Source organism: Camelus dromedarius, chromosome 24 (genome assembly GCF_036321535.1).
Source record: "Camelus dromedarius isolate mCamDro1 chromosome 24, mCamDro1.pat, whole genome shotgun sequence".
In the NCBI taxonomy this organism is placed as follows: domain Eukaryota; kingdom Metazoa; phylum Chordata; class Mammalia; order Artiodactyla; family Camelidae; genus Camelus; species Camelus dromedarius.
This window is the reverse complement of record NC_087459.1, coordinates 31,153,124-31,170,478: the sequence shown is the minus strand read 5'-3', so window position 1 is coordinate 31,170,478 and position 17,355 is coordinate 31,153,124. Positions and strand designations below refer to the sequence as shown.

At 53.9% G+C, this 17,355-nt stretch overlaps 1 protein-coding gene across 2 annotated transcripts in view; it reads right to left on the bottom strand.

The window, feature by feature from the left end:
* The window catches only part of RADIL (Rap associating with DIL domain), a 78,083-nt gene that overhangs the window by 43,809 nt on the left and 16,919 nt on the right, over positions 1 to 17,355 (bottom strand). Inside the window, exons 1-2 of one of the 2 annotated variants that reach the window (XM_064478727.1) lie at positions 9,088 to 9,171; positions 4,150 to 4,748 (exon numbers count right to left, since the gene is read on the bottom strand). In XM_064478727.1, coding sequence (XP_064334797.1) covers positions 4,150 to 4,684 — 535 coding nt within the window. In that variant the 5' untranslated portion in view covers positions 4,685 to 4,748; positions 9,088 to 9,171. Of the gene's footprint in view, positions 1 to 4,149; positions 4,749 to 9,087; positions 9,172 to 17,355 lie in introns of those variants that run through there. The other variant, XM_064478726.1, reaches the window with a different exon arrangement.

Below are 17,355 nucleotides of genomic sequence, written 5' to 3'. Positions count from 1 at the left end.
GTAGAGATAACCTCAAGTCGCAGCAGCCTTAGAAACCCTCTAAACTTGTCTTCCTCCAGAGCCGAGGAGGCCCTGTTCCCCAGCATCCAAACAAAACCAGGTATCTGAGGGCCGGGAAAGCCACTCAGGGAGGCATCCACAGGCACCAAAGGCAGCTCCAAATTTCCCCCTCCTCCAGGCACCCAAGTCCCTCGGACGGTGCCCCAGGAGAGCGAGCGTGGCCTGGAGATCGTGAGGGGACACAGCCGCTGGCTCTAACAGTGAGGCACTGGGCATGGCCAGCAGACTGAGTTCCTCCAAACTGAGCCCTGGCCACCAGTCCACGAAGGTGGTTCCAAGCTGAGGGCGGGCTTGGCCCCAGGACACTCGGCCACACCCGAGAGGGAGGAAGAGGCCTCCGGTTGTCACCACTGGTAGGGGTGTGACAGGCATCCAGTGGGCAGGGCCAGGGACACAGCCAGCCCTCCTAGAGCACACAGGGTGGTCCCCACAGCAAAGAACCACTGGCCCAAGATGTCCATGGGGCTGAGGTTGAGAAATCCAGTTTACAAGCTCACTCCCATCCTGGGAACACAGATAAACCTGCTCCCGCCCTTCCCTTTTCTTTCAGCAGCTGAAAACCACCTGAACCGTTGCCCCTCCCCCAAGTGAGCATAAGTGATTAGTGCCCTCATCTCAGGACGGGCCCAGTGCCCTCTCCGCATGGTCTGGCCCCAACTGCCCATCTGCTGCGAAAACCTGAGGGCAGCTCCGTAGCCCCCTCCGCCCACCATCTCACTCCCAGAACTCACACACAAGAGTGTGATACTCTGGAAACCATGCGGAAGCTGGCAGCTGTGAAAAGCCAATATTTATGGAAAACAAACCCCCAAAGTGCCTGAGTGTGTGACTGTGGGCATAAAACAGCAGCCCAAATGGTTCAGGAGAACTGGGTGGATTCACTCTTGGTGCCCCCGGGGAGGCATCTGGCGCAGCCACCTCCACCACCTGACCTGCTGGGGGCTCCGGTTAACCTGCAGGCTGGGGTGGGGGGCTGCGGCGAGCGCTTAGCTCCAAAAAGCCTCAGAGATGCACCTGGTGGGCTCTGGATGAAGGCTTAGCCTGAAACCAGCACAACCAGTGAGCTCCAACTCACCTGCATCAGGTGGGTCTTCCACTGCAGGAACAGGGCGGGAATAATGACAACCACGACGACAGTGGTCAGTGCCCTGGAGCCTGGGAAGGGTTAGTCCACACGCAAGCTCGTGCGCGGGCGCACATGCACAAGCACATGCACACACACCTGCCCTGGCAGGCGGTCCTTCCTCTTGCACCACTTTTCCAGGTGAGGAGGACTACTGGCTCCCGGCGGTGGGGGCGCTGGGGGAGCAGGACAAGCTCACCTGTTCTTGGGAGAGGAAGCAGGGAGTGGAGGTGAGGGCCCTGCCGCGGGGTCCCCGCCCTTCTCAACACTAACGCCCCACGACGTCGGCACCAAGCTCACCGCAACCTCACAGCGACACCCAGGCCACTTCGGGCACCGCCAGCCTCCCAGGGCTCGTCAAAGACAGGCCGCCCAGGTGAGGAGCCCCCCCCCCGCCCTGAGGACGAGACTACAGGTGTTAGGGACACAGCTGGAGGGGCTGGAGAGTCCTTCACATCATCAGACTTAACGCAACTGTCACCCCTGACACCGACGCCCTTCACTCCTCTCCGCGTCCACGTCACAGTGCCCTTGAGTCTCCCCGTGGTCCCCACTGTAATGAAGAAGGCAGGGCCCTGGGCTGACTTCACCCCCCCCCCCCCCCCCGTCAGGCAGCGGGGAGGCCATGGCCCAGCCGCCTCCGGCTTCATGCCTGGGGGCAGGGGGACCGCGGAGGCGCACTAGATGCACTAGGTTCTTTACACACAGGAACAATTCAGAGTGAGTGTGTGAGTGTGAGGGAAAGCGTGTGCACACGCGTGTCTGTACACCTGTTGTATATGTGTGTGCATGTGAGTGGGAAAGCCTCATGGTGAATATGCACGTACGTGTTCACGTGTGTGAGTGTGAGACCGGGTGCACATCTCTCTGCGTATATCCGTGTATCATCAGGACCCCAGACAGACTCTAACTCAAAGGTCCTGGGCTCCGGTGAAGCCCCGCCCGCCCATGGCCCGAGCTGAGCTGGGCTGGGCTGGGCTGGGCCGGGCCGGGCAGGGCGGGCCTATCTGCAGGGTCCCCAGTGCTGGGCGGGTGCCGTCCACTCAGACAACACTCGGGCTCTGGGGCCCGGTGGCCAGGGAGGGGACAGCCCAGCCAGGAGGCACAGACCGCCCAGGCCACACCCCAAGGCAGGGAAGGCCAACTCCCTGGGGCCTGGGAAGCCTGCTCCAGGCAGGTAACACAACCGGCTTCCAGCCCCGAGAAGTGTGTCAGTGAGACCTGTCGGGTTCAATAGACTCTTTATTTGAAAGGTTTTGCCAAAACAGCACCAAGCTGAGTAGGCTGTGGGCCTTCTCCTGCCTTCGCACGTGAAAGGGACGGGCCCGAAAGGGGTCGGAGGACAGAAGGCAAAGCCCGGCGCCGCACAGATGCCATCCAGCTCTGCTGCCCACCCCTCTACCCCCACCAATCACCTGTGCGACACAGAGCAGGTCGTCCGGGGCCCCACCTGGGACCCAGGGCACAGTGACCCACTGAGACCAGCCCACGTGCTCTCGGCTCTCCGCCCAGCAGAGAAAACACTGGGCAGGACAGTGACCACCAGCCCCCTTCACCACACAACACGGCCCCTCAAACGTCTTCTAGAGTGAAGAGGGGAAGGAGCTAGGGGCCTTTGGAGCTCAGCAAGGCAGGGTCAGGACAAAATCCAAACCCCTCTGGGTGGGGGCATTCGGGGCGCTCTTCCGAGGAGAGTAAAAAACAGTAACATCACTACATGGTCAACTTTCCATTATCCCCCACGCCTGCAACTCCGCACCACATCGCTGATTAAACCCCCTTCCTGTCAGAGGGACCCCAACCCCGTCCTTGATCCACCACCAGTTGTGAGTGCACAGAACGCACCGCGTGCAGGAAACATCCGGGTCAGGCCCCACGGCCAAGCTCTCCTGCGCCTGTGGGCCGGAAACTCCGCACACGCCACTGCAGCCACCCAGGGAGGGGTGGCAGGCTTGCCCCATCCTGCAGACCAGGAGACTGAGGCACGACAGCCCAGTCAGGCCCCGGGACCCCAGCCCCTGGGAGTCCAAACACCTGCACACCCTCATCCTCACACACAGACGTTGATGTGGGCTTCGCACCAGAAGAGAACTAGAGAGCATGGGTGCTCGCGATCCCTGGGGATGCACACAAGATGCCAGCGAGGGCTCAAGACCCTTCCAACCCTGCAGTATCATGAAACAGGTGACAAGTCCCCTGCTCAAACGTCCTCTGCTCTGGGCCACTTGCTCATGAAAAATCACCATTTTCTATAGGAAACTAAGAAAAAGTTAAATACGATCTGAGATACATTTAAGAGTCTTTTGGAATATTTTTTAAGGCGCTTACCTATTCAGACAATCAACTTCCTTCCACCAACTGAATAAAAGCCAGACACAAAGCAGTGGCCCACAGGCCATGGAGTCCCCCGGTTCTGGGGCAAGGGCTCAGAGCTGCCCACTGCTCTCAGCCTACCTCAGACAGACAGAAACCACCTGCTCTAGGCTGGGCCTTCCTCCAGCACAGCCTCCCGCTGCCCCGGCCCCAACTCCAGTGCACCCCCTGAATGCACCCGCTTCCTCCATTAGCTTTTTGTTTGATTCACCAGAGATTCCCCCAGTGCCTCAGGCATTAAGGGACTTTCTGTGATGTATCTGCGCCTGTGTGGGTAAGGCACTCTCTGCAGCTCATGACATGCTTACCAGAGACCTGGACGGCGACCTGTAACCAAAAGGAGGAATCGCCCTTCGATACTGCAAGACAACCTCAGGAGAGGCTAATGAACACCAGCAGGCACCCTGCAGTGTAGACAAACCACAGTGTAGACAAACCCCAGCGCTGAGATAGCCCCAGGCAGAGCCTTGAATTGCAGAGCGAGTCCTCAGACTCCTGGACAGAGGCTGACTGTCCTCCTTCAGGGCAAACACACCTTCCCGTGTCGTCCCTGAATGGCCCCACACCTTAGCCCCCTCCTCGCCCCTCCTCACCTGCCGTCAGGGTGTCCACGTCTTTGGCCGCCAGCTCCTCCACGTCCGACCTCTTCCTCAGCTCAAACCTCCGGGACAAGCCCTCTCGAGGTTTCCATAATTCCTGGATCAGGAGCGGCTTCTCATTGTCCCCAAACACCCGAAAGCATTCGGCCTGCCACTGCCGCCCGGAGTCGCCAGCCCGGCCCACCACGTCGCACAGCACGTACTGGCCGGCGCGCTCGGGGCTCAGGCCGTAGCGCTCCAGGGCCTCCTTCACCAGCTCCTGGGCGCTGGACGTGCCGGTGGCCAGGACGCTCTTGTAGTGGGTGCCGGTGCAGACGCTGTCCCCGAACACCTTCAGGACCCCGGGGGCCGAGAGCTGGGTGGAGAGCTCAGCCGGGTCATCGCTGGCACCCAGACTGGAGAAGGTGGTGTCCAGGTCGCGGTGTTTGTAGCTCAGCGTCCGGGACAGCACGTTGGACAGCAGCTGGCTCTGCCGCTTCAGCTTGCTCTTGGCGGGTGGGGACATGATGAAGTGGGTCCCATAAAACATGGTGGGCCAGGCTTCGTGGACGAGAACTGAGGGCTCCGGCCAACGGTAGGGAGCAGGCCGTGTCCTGGGAAGAACGAAAGGTGGGTGAGTATCAACCATCACAACCACAGAGCCAAGGAGGTACAGGAGAATTTTAAGACTTAATAAACCATCCAGGGTCCGGCGCCCCAACAGAAGCAGAGGACATGCCACCCGAGCTGAGTCCAACAGTGAGAATATGGCCGAAGCTGGTGGGACCACAGGGAACAAAGCAGGTTCAAATGGGCTGAAATGCCCTACAAGGAGAGCCGGTACCAGGAGGCACAATGCGGTCACCCAAAGGTAAGACATGCTCTGTGGCAGGATTCCGACTCCTGCAAAGCGCAGGGCACAGCACACCCCACATGTGGGAAGCCCAGAAACAGTGGCAACATGGGGACAGATGGTGCTGGGAGCAGAGTCTCAGTGGGGCTGCCCAGCTTCATCTGAGGCAGCCGGCCACGGATCACATCAAACCCGGAGAGAAGTTACAAACGACCCAGACAGCAAAATGCCGGGTCTCCCTAAACTCCATCCCTCCTGCACCACAGCCTCTCCTAGAGAAAAGTCATCACAAACAGCAAAGGAGCCAGTGAAGCAGGCAAAGTTGCAGCCATGTGAACAGAGCAGTAAGCGACGAGGCATTCAGAACACAAACCTCCCAAAACGCTGCTCCTGGATGACCAGTCCTGGCCTGGAGGAGCCACTGCCCCGGATGGCAGCACTAGAATGGACACATGACCACAAGGACACAAAAGGGCTCTTCCAGAACCAGTGGTGGCATGGCTGGAATGCATCTGTTCCGCCCACCGCGGCCAGCCTGGCACTCGGGCTCTGGCCAGGCCCAAGATGCAGTCTTCCCGGGGAAATTGGAAAACAGCTTTGGGACACTGCAGTGGGTCATAAAGTCATGATTCAAGTGCATTTAATGCTCCAGAGGACTAGTCCCAACGAGACAGTTTGTCAGAACCCCCCAGAGCTCTGTGGGAGCAGGAGGCAGAGTAAAGGGAGGCTGTCTCTAAGGCTTCACAGCCAGTCCTGGGGGCCGGAAACCGCCCACCTCCTGATGCTGTGCCCACTTCCAGGCTCATGTCCTCACCACAGACAAAAGCAGACCCCCCAAAGAAGAAAGGTCCGTCTTCTGGAAGCTCTGGAAACCACGGCCAGGCCCCGGGGAGAGCGGCAGCGGGCACCTGTCGCAGTGAGGCACGGCAGCACTAAACTCCACTGCGGTCGGAAGCCTCCGTCCCGACTTGCCTGTGGTCACGGGCCCCGGAAGAGGCTGGCCCGGGGGATGCGAGCTGCTGCCCAGTGCAGGAGAAAGAGCCAGGGGGCCCCTCAGAGGAAAGGACCTACACCAGCCCCGAGGGCCCCAAACAGGGCGAGTGTCCCAGCCTCCCGCGCTGACACGGAGCCGGGTTCTTTCTGGCCGGCCACCTGGGTCTCGGTCGCATCCTCTGAAGTCTCTCACCCCCACCGGGGCTGTCGTGAATGAAGGCTAAGAAGCGGACCCGCCATTCAGTTCCTCCAGAACCAGCCACAGATGTCCTCGGAGGACCCTGAACTCTTCACCCACCAAAGACTGGGTTCCAGATACGCACGTTTGCCCCACGGGGTGGGGTGGGACGCAGGACACTCCCATTGCTACAGCCTACTGCTACAGTTACCGCCGCACAGCCCTGCACTGTGTCCCAGCTTTCCGAAGCTTGAACTTGCTTAAAGGAGTCGAGCATCCTAAGCCGAAGGCACCTATGAGCGTCTCTGGCCTTGGTGAGTCAAGCTATAAAGGAACATCTACGTGGAGGGCTGTTCCTCCTCCCCGGAGGAAAGTGTGACAAGGCTCCTTGGCAGATGCTAAGGGCCAGAGTTGGCTGTGGCTCCCGGCTTGGACCTGTTGAAGGCCTGACTGAATTTACAACAGAAGCATTTCCAACAGTCCTCACGGGACAAGAACACAGCTTTGGTTCACACACTGCATCAGCAGCCTCAAACCCCTGAGCCGTCTGACAGCCGCACGAGCCCGCCTCCAAAATTCCCAGCACGTGCCTCTGGTGGCCACACAGCCTCCACTGACCTGGCCCCTCCACAGACACCACCCTCATTCGAGCACCCTCCAACCCCCAGTTCTGACCCAAACCTAGAGGGGCCTGCAGCACAGCCTCTGCCACCAGGCAGTGTCTGGCTTGGAAACCTCCGCCTTTGGAGGTGACGCCAGATGTAAGTGTGAATATGACGCCAAAAGCGGCGGAAATCCTGTCTCAACAGAAGCCCGAGTGGCAGAAAAGTCATGAGGTGAACACAGAGGTTTACAAGGCCGCCAGGTACAATGGAGAAGTGAATTACTGTTTTGCACCCAGGAGTGGACCCAGGTTCTATATCATCTGAAGCTTATACAATTCTGCTGTAATTTTTTTTAAAAAAGGAAACTGAATAGCTTTGTTGAACACCTGAAACTAACAACATAAACTGACTACATTTCAATAAAAAATAAGCATTTTTTAAAAAGGAATGGGGGCCAGGATATAGCTCAGTGGTAGAGCATGTGGTTAGCATGCACGAGGTCCTGGGTTCAATCTTCAGTACCTTCATTAAAATAAATAAATAAACCTAATTACCTCCCCCCAAAATTTTTTTTAAAAATTTTTAAAAAGAAATAGAAAATTACAAACACATAGCTGCTGGGAAGTCCCCTCCCAGGGCCTTGGAAGGGAGCCCCCTCCCTTCCTTCCAGCAGCCTCTTGTGCTGGATTCTAGGGCAAAGTCAGCAACATCATGGAAAGGGGGCAGAAAACGTAGGAGACACCGTGACTCACTCCTTCCTAGTAACTCCTTAAGCTGCAAGAAGTCCCAGTTAACACAGACCCTGAGCGACTTGATCAATTTTATCAGGAAGCCCTTTTCTCCTTATGGTCATGCTCTCTGTGGCCATTTTCAGAGTAACCCCAGACAGGGGCATCCTACTCACACGTGCCCTTCCTCCACAACCACAGAATGCAGAGTACAGCCAGTTTGTCAAAATGCGAGGGGTGTGTTTTTGCAGAGGGCAAGGGGAGTGCAGGAGGATCCCATGCAGCGGAGCACGCCCTGGGTAACCAGATCTGTTTTTTTGGAAGCATGACCTGTCTTTCCCTTTTCTGCTCAGTTCTCTCCTCTTTCACACAAATAGGGAAGCACGGGCCCAAGGCTGTAGGTCATTAGCTATTGCTTCTCCTGAAGAATGTTTTCCTCTTGTTCTCAAGGAAGAGTCCAGTTTCTGATGAAAACAAGCTCAAGTCACAGAGGCGAGTGCAGTGAGTGAGGTCAGTGTGGGGCTGACCAGATGGGTGGAGGGACATGGCCGTTCCAACACTGCAATGTGGGAGCCATTAGAATTTCCACCAGGACAGGAAGGGAAGAGGGTAGACTCACAGGCTCTGCTCTGTCCCCACTGTCCATAAATCCTATCTTGACAGCCCCAGCCAGAGCAATGCTTTTAAATACAAAAAAAATTTAATCAGATTTAATTCTGACATGCTAGCCCTCTTGTGAGGGGGCTGACTTTCTCTGCCAATGGGATTAAGGACTGGCTTCTCTCTGGAATGCACAAGAGGTGGCCGGTGCTAATGGGAGGCACCTGTAACTAACCGGAGACACCTGTAACCACGGGTGGGGGACCTGGAAAATTCTTTCCAGCAATTCAGATTAACCAAACACTTGACCAGGAGCTGGGAGTCCACTGGCTGGGTCTGCAGCCTCACCTCTGCTCCACCAACCGGCTCCCTAATGGGAAATAATCTAGTTTCTTCTGAGCGGCCCCCAGGAGCCCCAGTTCAGCATGTTTTCTTAGATGCAGTATTTGTCAAGGGGCTGGAAGTGGTACAGAAATAGCTGGGAGACAATGCTTTCAGCTGACACACGAGTGGGGAAACGCGCTGCTGTGTGAACAGGAAAACCAGGACAGGCTGTGGGCGTAGGGGTGGATGTCACGCAGACCCTGGAGGGAGGTTGCGGACTCCTGCGCCCACCTGCAGACCCCCTCCAAGGGGACCACCAGGGAGACTGAGGCCCGGGAGACGGCACTGTTGGGGGACAAGCTCCGGGAGTCGCAGGGGGCAGTGGCCACAGCTGACCCCCTGAACCCCGCAGGCGGGGCCGCCCTCGCCCCTGTAGCCGGCCTGAGGGTCCCGCCCCCCGAGGCCGCGCCCGGACCCCAGAGCCGCTTGTTTCCATGGCCACCGGACAAGCCTGGCTTTGGTGGCCAGAGAGATGCCCCGTGCGGGCCCAGCTGCCCCAGCACGCGCCCCGCGGCCTCCCCGCCCGCCCGTCCGGCCTCCGCGACCCGGACCCCCGGCTGCCAGCGAGCGACCCCCGCCTCTGCCGCCGCTCCTCGCGCACCCCGCACTCACCTCCAGCTCAGCCCACCGCCGCCACCGCGGCGTTCCCGCGCAGCTCCACACCCACCGTTAGACCGAGCTGGTGCTCGGGACCCGCGCGCGGCACGGAGCGTCCTGCGGGCCGCCCAACGGACGGGGCGGGCCCACGGGAGGGCGGGGCCTATGTGGGCGGGGCCTCTGGGAGAGCCGGGCTGACGGCGAGAAGAGAGCGGGCTCCACCTGCGGCCACCCAATAGACGGGGCGGGGCCCTTAGAGGGGCGGGGCCTCTGAGCTGCAGGCCCAATGGACGGGGGTGAGACCTCGAGGAGGCGTGGCCTCCGAGGGACTGTCGGCCGAGAAGGGAAGGCTGGGCCCTCTCTCCTTTTGCAGCCAGCCACCCAATAGACGGACACAAGGCCTAGAAGGGGCGGGGCCTCGATGGGGGGCGGAGCCGGTGCTGTGTAGGGCTGAGCGCCGGCATCACCTGCCAACCAATTAATAGGTGTAGGCGTGGCCTCGAAGGCAAGGAAGGGCAGGCTTGGTTGCAGAGAGGTGGGGCTGTGCAGCCCACCCCCATCTTCAACTTAAGGGGCGGGGCCTATGCAGGAGGGGAGGGGCCAGTGCTAAGCGCAGGGCCAAGTGCTGGCCTCACACTCCCGAGGATGGGCAAGCTGTTTTGTCCCCACCTACTACTCCCTCAGCAGACAAGGCCAAGGAAAAGAGGGAGCAGGGTAAGACAAGCGCTGATTGGAACGGGGCGGTACAGAGCTGTGACCCTGATATATGAAAATATGGAAAGAGGACAAGGGCAGCAGGTTCCTTCTTCCCTACAAACTGTCACCACCAAGCAGCCAGTCTTAAATGACAAATCAGATCATGGCACTCTTCTGTTTAAAACGATGCAAAACGGGGCCAGGTCAGCTCCGGGGGTTCTGGCCCAACCGCTTTCCTCGGGTAACTGGTCTTAAAAGAAGCTCGTGTCCTTAGAGCTCACTTTGGCACCAGTCCTCGGGCTGGGATTTCACTTTGGAGAAAGGCTTCTCACAGACAGCTCCCTTTGGTCTAGACCTGGGGGATTCGTGTGGCCTTCGATGTAAGATGCAGAATTCTGACCCTGAGAGTGAAACTTCTTGTTGACAGCTATTGGGGTATACAGTTTTATAGTAATGACTTCAAATTTGTGAAGGGGAAAGTGGGGGGGAGGGAACAGACATTTACTGAGCACTTACTGTATGGCAGACCCAATGCGAAGGGCTTTACCTAGGTCATCTCATTCAAAGCATCTCATCAACTCTTGTGAGGCACATGATACTACACCCACTTTCCAAGTGAAGAAATAAGAGACTCAGGTCAAACAGCTAGAGGTGGAGCCAAAAACTGAGCTGGGGCTGGGTGATTAAATAATTCCCTTTACAGGACTCCCCATATACGTACACAACCTCCCCCTACTCCGACCCTGAAGAGGCAAATATCAGAGCTGGAAGGAGAGCCTGTGTTTAAATCTGTGTTTTTTGGTTTATTTTTCTTTTTCTTTTTTTTTTTTTAATGGAGGTGCTGGGGATTGAACCCAGGACCTCGTGCATGCTAAGCATGTGCTCTACCACTGAGCTATACCCTCCCCCTAATCTGTGTTTTCCTTCTAAGGTATTCCTTGTCATGATCTTGTCCCACCTCCCACCCCTCTTCAGCAGGGGTTGGCAAACTGCCCCTTGCAGGCCAGATCTGAGCTGCTATCTGTTTTTGTAAATCAACTTTTATTGGAACACAGCCACACCCATTTGTTTACGTATTGTCTGAAACTGCTTTCATGCAACAGAGACTTGACAGCCCCCAAAGTCTAAAATATTTACTATCTGGCCCTTTACAGAAAAATTTGCTGGCGCCTGCTCTCCAGGATCTAGTAGATGCCAACTCTTTGCTATTACCATGCTGTTTCATACATCTCCATCTTTGATCAGGCCAATCCCTCTGCCTTTGGAACATCTTTCCCAACTGTATCAGTCTGATCAGGCAGCCATAACGAGATAACACAGACCGGGGGCTTAAACCATGGGAATTTGTTTTCTCACTGGAAGCTGGAAGTCCAAGATCAAGGTGCCAGCAGGGTTGATTTCTTCTGAGTCCTCTCTCCTTGGCTTATAGATGCCAGCTTTTCCCTGTGTCATCACCCGGCTTTTCCTCTCTGTTTCTGTCCTAATCTCTTCTTATAAGGATGCCAGTCAGACTGGATTAGGCAGAGCCCACTCTAATGACCTCATTTTAACTTAATCACCTCTTTAAAGGCCCTCATCTCTGAATACAGTCACCTTCTGAGTCACTAGGGGTTAGAGCTGCAAATTATGGATTTTAAGGGGACACAGATCAGCCCGTAATACCAATCTTCATCACCTGGCCAATGTCTACTCATCCTTCAAGGCTCAGATTAGGTGTCACTTAGGTAGTAGCCACTCTCCAAGGTGATGCCCAGTGATTCACACCTATTTCACACTCCAGTGCAGTCCCCTCCAAGTTGAATAGGGCTGACCTGTGTAACCAGTAAGATGTTGCCAAAATGACAGTGTGACTTCTGGGGCTCAATTATAAAAGACATGGCTTCTACCCTTGCTTGCTCTTGGATCTTTCCCTCTAGAGGGAACCTGCCACCATGCTGGGGGGACACTCAAGCAGCCCTAGAGAGGTCCACAAGGTGAGAAACCAGTGCCTCCCACCAACAGACAGCACCAACTTACCATCCACATGAGCCATCCTGCATGTGGGCCCCCTAGCCTCCGGAGCCTTCAGATGACTGCAACCCTGACCAACGTCCTGACTGCCTCTAATGAGGGACCCTCAGCCATAGCCACCCAGCAAAGCTGCTTCCAAATTCCCAACTCTCAGAAACTGTGTGAGGTGATAAACCTTGATTCCTGATTTGTGCCGCTAAGTTTTGGGGCAGTTTGGTATGCAGCAGTAGATAAACTAACCCCCCTTATCCAGGAGGACCTCCCTGACCCCCAGGCTTGGCTCCACGCCCTGCCTCTGTGCTCCTGCAGACTCTTCGTCAACTTTTTATTAGCCAAGTATCAAACCACGCTCCTTAAATGCAAATCAGATGTTGCTACTCCTCAGCCAAACGTTCTCTAATCACTTCCTTTTGTGCTTTGAATAAAGTAGGGCTTACAAAACCCTGCTGCAGCTGGCCCCTGCTGGCCAGTCCACCTGCTCCCTGACTCTACCAGGGAGCTCTAGCCACACCAGACTTCTGTTTCCTAAAACAGTAAGCTCATTCCAGGCTCTGAAACCTTTCCCCTTGCTGTATCCTCTCCCCAAGTGCGTTTCCTGTTTGTCAGCACGCTGCCACCTCCCTCTCCTCAAAACCCAGCTCCGCCATTAACCGATGACCATCCCCTGGATGGTCACCCCTGTGGTCATTCTCTGTCTCGGAAACTGTTTTACCGAATTCATAGGCCTTTATTACTATTTATATATTTAACACACACTAGGATTTGAGTTCTGAAAAGGCAGGTTCTGTCTTCTTTATACTTGGCACAGAATAGAGGCTCCATGAATATTTGTTATATGAATAAACACGGGGATGAATAAATTTCCACCCATCTCAATGTCTCACCCCCTCCCTCAAGAGGAAGCTTCTCAAGTACTGAATTGTATTCATCTTTGTATTCCCGCACCTGCCCTTCCTGGGCAGGTGAGTAAAACAAGTGTTTGAAACACCGGGTGAAATCTTGGAAATCCGAGGGACAAAAATGGAGTGTTGAGCTGCCCTCCGTGGCCACCAGAGGGTGGCAGAGTCCCGGCACTCAAGTAGGGAAAAACCCAAATGAGCTCAAAGAAAAAGCATCTGATTAAGGTCAAAGGGCAGGTTCCCACAGGATGGCCAGTCCAGGGGCACAGACTGGGGTCTTGGAGACCAGAAGAGAGGAAGGGAAGGTGGCAGCAGGCACAGGGAGGATGTTAGATCCAAGCCTTTCTTTCAGAGACTGTTACATCCCAGCCACTAGTCGGGACTAGCAAACAGGTGACTGAATCCGTGGCTTCCATTCTTGATGAGCTCGACACCACAACTGTAACAGCAGTTCGTCAGGTCTGGTCATTCCTTGTAGACTCATCCGCTGAGAGCTCTGAAATTGTTATTTTAATTTCCACATCGTATACTGAGCAACTTTCAGTCGACAGTGAGTACCTCCTGGCATCGGTAATGTATGGGGTGCCAGCACTACAGACTTGCATTGTTACTGACTCAGGGCCTTGGCTCCTCTCATCAGGAGAAATTGATAAGAGGCCAGACAAGAAATTCAGGTGAGGCTTTCCTGGGACTCCGGCTGCAGCGTGGGGGAGTGAAAACAAGTAACAGGCGCCCTAGCTCACTCTCCGAGGAGGGCGGGCTGCTTCCTTCAGTGGGCGAGGGTAGGTGTGGGTCGAAGGGGTGGCTTGTGTGGTCCACCTGCCCCCTTGGTGGTGCTGTGTGCAGGGATCGTGGGCAGTACCCTGCTTTGGTTCCCAGCCCCTCAGATGTGGCTGCTAGTTTGTGGCCTTTTTGTATCTCTTTGGTCATAATTTGCCCCAACTGCACATGGGTGCAGTTATTTTTAGTCCCTTAGATAAATTTCTTTGCATCCTACTGTGGGAGGAGGAGACGCGGGTCCAGGGGCAAGCACTGCAGTAAAGGGTCCCAGGTCCCAGCCTGTCTCAGAATGGACTGCCAGGACCAGGGTAATGTCTAGGGTACCAGAACTACAGAGTGATGTATAGGGTGCCAGTGTTACCGAGCCAGACTTGGGTCTGCTTGCCAGCGTGTAGTAAAGCCAATCTCCTGACGCCCCACCCTCCCCGCCCGGCTCTGGTGAAGGAAAGAGTTGCGCTTACTGCAGGCGCCAAGCAAGTGGTCCAGGCAGCTAGTGCTTAAAAGGCCCGAACTCCCCAAAGGGTTTCAGGCAAAGGTTTTTTAAAATGGGGTGGCGGAGGGATGTGGGGGTGCATGATCAGCTCAAGGACATTTTTCTGATTGGCTGGTGATGAGGTCATGTAATAGAAAAGAACAAATCTGGCTCCATATTAGCTCTGTTCCTTTGGCTTTAACCCTGTGCCCTATGTCCTAGGCTTGGTCTTGCTAGCTCTGCACTCACGTAAAGATAACAAGTTGCAGAACAGAGAATAACATTTGTTGTGTTGAAGGTTTTGCAGGAGCGCCATGAGCTGGCCCATGTGGACGGCTGCGAGAACAAGGAGTTCCTACACCAAGAAGTTTGCAACAACCAACCACGCCCCCTCCCGTGTTTTTTGTATAAAAGGAGCCTATATTCTGACTGAGGTGGGGGTTCTCCAAGACATTATTCTGCCATCCTCTTGGTCTACTGGCTTTCCAAATAAAGTCGCTATTCCTTGCCCCAACACTTCATCTCCTGATATATTGGCCTGTTGTGGGGCGAACAGGATGAGTTTGGACTCGGTAACAGTCAACAGGAGTCAACATCATCAACCTTCTGGTTCCAACTGGTCTTGGGTCTCCGTGCTTGCGTGCAGCACGCAGTTAACCTCTTCTACCTGGTGGGAGTTAAAAATCTGCAAAACAGCGCAAAGGACATGGCTCAGACTATTGTCTAGAGCCCCTGACGAGGAACCAAAGGTCCTTGACGTGGTTTAACAGCTAAACTATTATTTTGTCTTGTTTGACTGTTTTCCTTTCTTTCTGCATTTTCTCACTTCTTGGATTAAATGTCCCCTTTGGAACTCAGGGAAGGCTAGGAGGCTAAAGGTCTTCTCCAGACAAGAGGCTGGCGGAGGCCATGGTGGGGGCAGCGGTCTGTTCTGGAACAGCCCCATCGGGTCCTCACACGGGTCCTACTCAGTTCCACCAGGACTGCAGAGTAACGTATAGGGAGCCAGGACTGCAGAGAAGTGATACGCTGCTGTTCAGTCTGATTAGTATGTTCAGTGTATTCGCATGTAGAGACGCAACAGGCATTCTGTGCTGGGGATCTATAGCTCGTGTGAGCTATTTAGTTGGAAAATATTGATTCAAAGCCTTCAGCATGCACATAGGAAGCAGGTGTAGTGGACGTGTTCAATTGAAGCAAGTAAATACCATTAAAATAGATCATGTCAGATTACTTTACCTTGGAATGTTGGGTCTGTTGTAAAAAAAAAAAAAAAACTTGAACTGTCAAAGATTTTAGGCTGGATGTGACTTAAGAAATCATCTACCCCCGTGATTATTCAACTACTCCTGTGGTGAAGCCTCTGGAAATTCTAGAGCTCTGGGGATTGAGAACATGTTGAAAAGTTGTATTTCAAGCCACATAGGAATTAGGATTAATTTCATCAGCCAAAAATATGACCATGTGATAAACAAAAAATCACAAACATGAGCACATGTGGCCTCACAAAAAACATATTGTTAAAGAAACAGACCTGCCTGGTTGGGTCTGACATTTCCATTAATATTAATTTTTTATTTGTTTACTTGGTTTGTTGCCTGTGAGCATTTTTTAGGAGGTACCATTTGCTTTATGACTTATGTATGCAAAAAATAAAGATCGAGAGAATACTATGTATTAACTTCTCTTTTTTTAAACTGAGAATTGAGAACAAGTGGCCCTTTTTCAAATTTAGGGGGAAAGAGCTTGGTCCAGCTGGAGATCTCCTTTCTAGTACCCAAGGAAAGAGAGTGAGAGTTCCTAATTTAGTCCACTGTCTGCACAAATGTGGACCAAAAGCCAAGAGAGGCTAAAGGATTTGTCCAAGATCACGAAGGTTCATTGGTAACAGATTATTTCTTCCTTGTAAAATCACATTCAAAAACACATGCAAGCAGGCTAGATAGGGACTATTTACAGTGAGCATCTCTGGGTGCTGGAGTCTGTGGCAGAGGGCAATTTCCAAAGACAGCCACTTCAATACACCCACATCAGTACATAATCCATCCCGCCCCCTCTTCTTGCTCTGTAACTTGGACTCTCCCCAACCACGTTGCTTTTGGGAGGTACTTTTTGGCCGTGTCCAACAATCAAATGTGGGAGAAGTAATGATGCAGGTGTCCAAAGCTAGGTCATAAAAGACACTGTGTCTCCTGCCTGGCTCTTTCTTGTTCTTGGGACTCAGCCTCCATGTTGTACGGAAGCCCAGGACACATGGGGAAGGCACTTGTGGGTGTGTTAAGCATCTCTTTTCTTCTGATGTTTTGATGTCTGGGGCCTTATTGACCATGGGGAGACTGCCCCTCCCAGGGTAGAAACAGTGGTCCCTAGAGACAGTAAACAGCTTACCTGTGAGCACAGTTTTCATAGGGAAACCAACCCACCCGGAGACCACGCCTTCCCACCTCCTCTGCTGGGCTTCGCTGCTCCAGATCATTATTCCGCTGTCCCCGTCCCTCCAAGAACAAGTACCACACAACTGAGGCTAGCCCCTGTGCCCCAGAGTTTGAACCTGAAATGATTCAAACTCAGGGGCGGGGAGAGCTCAGTGGCAGAGCGCGTGCTTAGCATGCACGAGGTCCTGGGTTCAATCCCCAGCCCCTCCATTAATAAATAAATAAATAACCTAATTACCTCCCCTGACCAAAAAAAAAAAAAAAAAATGAAATGATTCAAAATCACCAGTACTGAGACTCCTTATTCTGCCGTGTCCATCCCTTCCCATGGAGGCCACAGTAAAGGCTCTGGCCCCCATTTTCCCTCCTCCCCCTGCCTCCTGGCCAACCCTGGTGCTTCCCTGTGTGGCCCTGCATGACATCCTACGGCCCCTCCTCTTGGGATCTTGAATAAAAAACTACCTTTTCAATGGTAGTCATCCTCTGATCTTTTGGCCGCACCAGACCTGAATCATAATAAAATCTACATTTTGAAGCAGGGTGTTTGGCGACCTCCCCAGTGAAGGCCCTCACCCGTTGCCAGCATCAACCACCAGACATGTGAGTGGCTCCCACCTCCAGCTGAGGCCAAGACTCTGAATTTCTGAGCAACAGAAACCAGGAGAGACACACATGATTCTTGTCGTTTGTAGGCCCTGTATTTCAGGATAATTTGTTATATGGCAATAGACAGCTAATATAGGGTTTTTACTTCCAATTTTTCCACCATGAACAATGATGGCTTTTAGAAAAAGAACTGATGAATGTTATTTTTTTAAAAAGACAACTGAGCAAGTGTGAGGCATCTCGAATTTTTTTATTTATTTAAGTTTTTTCTACTCTGCTGGAAACAGTAACATTCACCAGCAGGATTATTCTTCTTAATATAAATGTTTATCCAATACCGTGTTAATACAAAACGGCAATTTCACAAACACAGAAAGAGTCCAAT